General features: G+C 43.8%; 1 protein-coding gene across 1 annotated transcript; it reads right to left on the bottom strand.

The window, feature by feature from the left end:
• Nucleotides 1-363: 363 nt before the first annotated feature.
• LOC119268310 lies at nt 364-3,926 on the bottom strand. The gene is made up of 2 exons (XM_037549901.1): nt 3,371-3,926; nt 364-734 (listed from the first exon to the last, which is right to left on the bottom strand). Exon 1 carries the CDS (start codon nt 3,863-3,865, stop codon nt 3,383-3,385), a length of 483 nt encoding a protein of 160 aa, XP_037405798.1. The 5' UTR covers nt 3,866-3,926; the 3' UTR covers nt 364-734; nt 3,371-3,382.
• Between the last annotated feature and the right edge of the window lie 1,363 nt (nt 3,927-5,289).

Raw genomic sequence — 5,289 nt, 5'->3', positions numbered from 1 at the left:
ACAATAATTGTTATATGTTGCAACAATTTCTCCTTATTTATTCCACTGGATATGCATGAGATTTAGCAACATATCAAACATTATACTCCTCATATTTTTCCCACAGGATTTTTAAAGGAATCTTTCTCAAGATGAAGATGATGAACATTATCAAGACAAGCATATACAAGGAGTCTCATCAAGATAATGATGCTCAAAAGTACAAGCTGTGATTAGAGGGAGTGTTAGGATTAATTAACTAGTGCCAATTAGTGGGTTAATCCCTGCTTGATAAGAACCATCAGCAGTTGCCTTTTGGCAACCATTGCGACGGTTGGTCGCATCCCTCTGTACAGACGCCTTTTCATAAGCGCCTCTTCCCCGTGTATAAATATCAACTTCATCAATAAAGACATACACATGATTCATTTACATCTCTCGATTTCTACTTTAAAAATAACAAAGAGAAACGTTAGGTGGTATACTCGCCAAACCAGAAGTTGTATAGATTACAAACTGAAATAAAAACCATTACCAGTTCCCAGGATTATTACGACAAGCCATCCAACAAAAGAGCAAAGAAGAACCTTTACATTATCCCGCTTTCTTGGTGTCGAAAGTGGAGTGGTGGCTTAGGGATCCAGACTTATACACAAGTAGTAATTACAAAGGCAGTGAGAGATTAAAAACAATCATAGTGCTCGACGTCAAGGCGACTTGATGGTATGCCAGTGTCATGAGGCACGCAAGAGTTCCTGCAAACAAGAGGCAACACTTCAGTGTCTCAATTAAGTGCGTGTGCAATGTGAGGCCAAACCTGGTGCTAAGAAATATGCTTTTAAGGTCTTAGAATCAGCTCTGACGTTGCGCAAGGCAATTCTAAAGAAAAAAGATTGGGTAATTCAGCAGTCTATTTCCACGTTTCAACAGACTCCAGGAATGTTATCCCTGGGGATGTTTTCTTGGCACGAAAATAAATAGTGAATATCTTTGCTTCGGTGCTACTCCCTGGGTCCTGATTAAATGTTACGTTCTTAATAATTGTGTAAAGCTTCAATGACTAGGTGCGAGACAAAAAGCATTAGCTTGCTGGATTTTACATTTGTCACTCGTGGCCTTGTGACAAACACCTTCATCATTATTTCTCTTATGTGGTGCCTGCCTACACCAGAACCATATTACAACATGTAAAAGCTAATACATAAAACTGTAAGTTGCATAGTGTTTAGTCAAGTCGGTGCTATACTCTGCGCTGAACCCCCCAAGAGGAACAAGTTCATCGTTTACCATAGAAATAAATCTTCAAGATACAAAAATTGCAACCATGTAACAAAGACAACAATACAGAAACAATCATCTAGTTACTCTCATGAAAATAAAGAGATCGAACAACTCTAACAGAACCATGTCCTAAAAGATGGCAAAATTCATACAACGTATTACGCGCATACATACCCAGCTCACTGCAAATCAAACCTGATTTGCAACCAGCCCCAAACCAGGAAATGTTATGGATGTGACTGTTATATAAGTGGTAACATGTTCTCTTTCACTAAAATCCATTCAAGTGATGTAAGCAGGTAGTGGTAGACTGGTAGAGGAAGGTAGGGGAGTGGAAATAGAGGAGGAGTTTGATGCCCATCTAGCAGCAACCAAAGTTGTTTATCGGGAAGTAAATTTCAGAAAGCAAAACCTTAGTTATATTAGTTTATTTATGACATGACTCTCCATGGTGCTTGGGTAGTAACATTGTTATCTTATTCTGCTGCTCGGTAATGTCATCAGAGGCTACTCCATACCTCCATGATACAGCGACTCTACTAAACGTCCTAAACGCCCTAGCTGCACAACCTGTCTTGACAACATGACCACACTACCGCTGCCACTTCTCTTTAGCTGGGCTTGCTAGATTGCAAACTAACAGTCCACCACTAGCAAATATCAGTCAATTAATTTAAGATCAATGCTGGCTAGCAATATATCTTTTAACTACTTAAGTTGAAAATTAGTTGCATACTCATAAATGTGGTGATCCGTTAGGGTTGTTTTCTGTTTACCCGACATGCCAAGCACCACTTCGCTGTTCAAACCAGTCCATCCTTGTTACCAGAGTCTAGAGAGCGATCATGGAAGGCAAAACAACCACACTAAAGGACCTTTAAAACATCAACCAGTGTACTGTCTCTAATTACTCATTCGAGTTTCCTGTAAGAGACTTAAGGTTATATTGTTCTAGCTCACAGTATGAGATGCATGTGGTTCTGCATGTTGTAGAATATAGTAGTTTACTTCAATTGATCGTTGGCATAATTTTTGCGGGGCAGAGTCTGATATGCAGTAGAGTCAAAATAAGATCAAAAAGGGAAGTAATGCACAAGACTGACTGGCTGGGCCATTTTCAGCTTAACAATCACTCGGAAAACCCTCGGTGCCGTGAACGCATTAGTGAACCTGAACATGCAGTAAATGAATGATTATTTACCAGTACAGTTCAATAATAATGACATCAGTTTGATAGAACAGCATGAGATGACCAACTGATGCTTGACTCGAGAAATGAACTGAAGTGTGGAAGCTCATAATTCTTGAGTTGTGCAGCAGTAAAATAGTAGCCTTTCATTTTACACTGCAAGGATCATGGTTCGCAACTAACAACCTTTCATTTGAAATTTCATTCACATTTTTGTACTTCTTCCATGGCAGCTAACTCAAATTATTCAAGAATTATACCCTGTATCCCTGTCCTACTGTCCAAGGTGTTACATAGCATTTTACAGCTTGTATTCTTCAGTTGCAAAGCTACTTTGCCACAAGCAAGCATGCCTTGACTTGATTCCAATGCTAGTAATGAAAGCAGCTGAGATATTAATTAATGACCGCAATACCAAAAATTATATTTTGTTTGTCTGGAAAATATCTTGATATTAAAGGACTATAGTTGGTTATGGAAAATGGAATAATAAACAAGCAATAAAAAAGGTGAAATGCAAAAAAAAAGCAGCAGTTACGCGTCCAGATATAGCGCACTGCAATTGTAAACAAGAAATTTAGTTGAATTCCACTCTGTAGTTACTGAAGCTAGTCAAAATTCAAAACAGTTGGCACTAAACCAATCCAAATTACCACCAACGACATCTAGTCTTTAATATGTCCATATCCTTCCAACCTAGCACTATAAAGCAACTATAGCACTACCAGTCTACCACCACATGGCATATGTGGTAAGCTATATAAAAAAACCAACATATCGAAGCAACTATAGTACTAGTGTGCTACTGTGAATTGAAAATCAAAGAATCATTAGAAAGTAGAGGCTCTGTTCTTTTAAGGTACAAGCAAGCAATAGGAAACAAAGAGGCATGATATATCAGCAGTTCAGCACTAGTAATACCTTGTTATAGTACTAAGAGTCGGCCTTGGCGGGGCATTCGAGGCTGGCGTTGAAGTGGCGGGCGGGGAACTTGGCGGAGACGGAGCCCACCTCGAAGACGAGCTCGTCTCCATCGGCGCGGATCCCGGTGATGGACCACCAGCGGAAGAAAGCCCTGACGCGGATGCCGCTGAGGCCGGAGATGCGGCGGTCGTCGAGGTGGCCGGTGAGGTGGTCGTTGAAGTTGGCGAGGTAGCTCCCCGCCGGCAGCACGATGCGGCAGCTGGAGTCCAGGTCGACGGCGAAGTCCCCCGAGCCGGCGTCGAGCGTGTACCCGCGAACGTTGGCCGGGAGTAGGCCGCGCGGGAAGCCACGGAGGCGGAGCTCGTCGTAGGCGGTGGCGGTGGGGGTGGGCCCGGAGGCGTCGGAGCGGGCGAGCGGGAGGAGGAAGGCCGCGGCGAGGACGGCGGCGACGGGGAAGACGAAGAGGGGGCGGGATTGGGAGGGTTTCGCCATTTCGGTGAGCGAGGCCTGGAGGGGAGGGAGACGTGGAACTGTGGAAGAGTCTGGAGTCGCGCCGGGAGGGGTGGCTCATAGTTAACCAACACGCGGGCTTCTTTCCTTCCTCATGCACACAGCCGGTAGTTGACTTTTCCTTTCACTTCTTTGCCTTATATACCCAGAAAGTTCTGATAACGCTTTATAAAGCAAACCATCACAATCACAAGGTACAACATAAATCCACATACACAAAATAGCACAATATAAAGTACGGGAGGGTTCTATTGAGGTTCACTTCTTTGCCCTTTTGGCCTTTTGCCAAGGGCTGTTTTGATTGGACTAGGGGTATAGCCCCTTCGATCCATATTAGTTGTATTAGTGTCTAGAATCCGTCTATGATAAATATAAGAGTATTTATAGTCGAAATTGACAAATCCGACTGATAGAGACAAAGATGTCCCGTCTTTCGATGAGATGGTGGTTATCATTTTGGAGGAAGTCGACTTTGACGATCCGACTACAAACGTGCGAGGACGTCGCGTCTTAGCAATCGCTAAACCAACTCCGAGATGTTATTGACCACGCCGAAGCACGATCAACCTGACCACGAAGATCTGTTTTCTGTAGAAAAACGAAGAACAAGCAAGAAACTAAGGTTACACTCTGGATATTGCGAATATAAGAGGAAAACTTTATTGATCAAGGTGGGGTTCTGTGACGCCTTTGTCTGGTCGTTGAACACAAATGAAATACGCGAAGTTTTAGCTATGGCGAACTTTAATCTAAACAAACCCAAAGTCTAAATGATGCCCTAAGTGCTGTATATATGAAGGAGAGAGGAGGGATTTCGTGGCCCTTGGAGAAGGGGTCTGAAACCAACCCTGTCGGGGATATACCCCGCGGTATGACCCGGCCGGAACTTGGCGCTTCATCATAACCCGCCGGAGGATTGGCGACTCACAGGTCTAGCAGTTCACTGGTGTGACGACTCACGAGCCTGGCGACTTAATGATGGCCCCGACGGCGGGTCAGACGAATGACAAGGGCCCAAGGCCCAGTAGGCCGGCTCATGTTATTGTGGGCCGGCTTAAGACGGAATACATGAGGAGTATTTCCTTTACAAGGAAGCAAGACCCGTACTTGTATCCGACTTGTAATAGAGAATAAGTTAGTTCTAATCCTACTAGGACTCTACATGTAAGCCGCCCCTTCAACATATATAAGAAGGGGCAGGGCTCCTCAAAGAGGGACAAGCAAGAAGAAAATAATCTCTAGGGCTAGACACAAAGAGCCGGCTTACCGGCGACTCCCTCATGATCATAATGAGGCCTGGCCACAAACAGCATGTAGGGTTATTACCGGATGATGTTTCCCGGGGCCCGAAGCTGTCTAAACCCTTGTCTTGTGTTCTCTCGATTCCGCTCAACCTCTCTCAAGCT

The sequence above is a fragment of the Triticum dicoccoides genome, chromosome 3A (genome assembly GCF_002162155.2).
Source record: "Triticum dicoccoides isolate Atlit2015 ecotype Zavitan chromosome 3A, WEW_v2.0, whole genome shotgun sequence".
NCBI lineage: Eukaryota > Viridiplantae > Streptophyta > Magnoliopsida > Poales > Poaceae > Triticum > Triticum dicoccoides.
The sequence above is the reverse complement of the archived record's forward strand: the minus strand, read 5'-3'. Positions and strand labels throughout refer to the sequence as shown.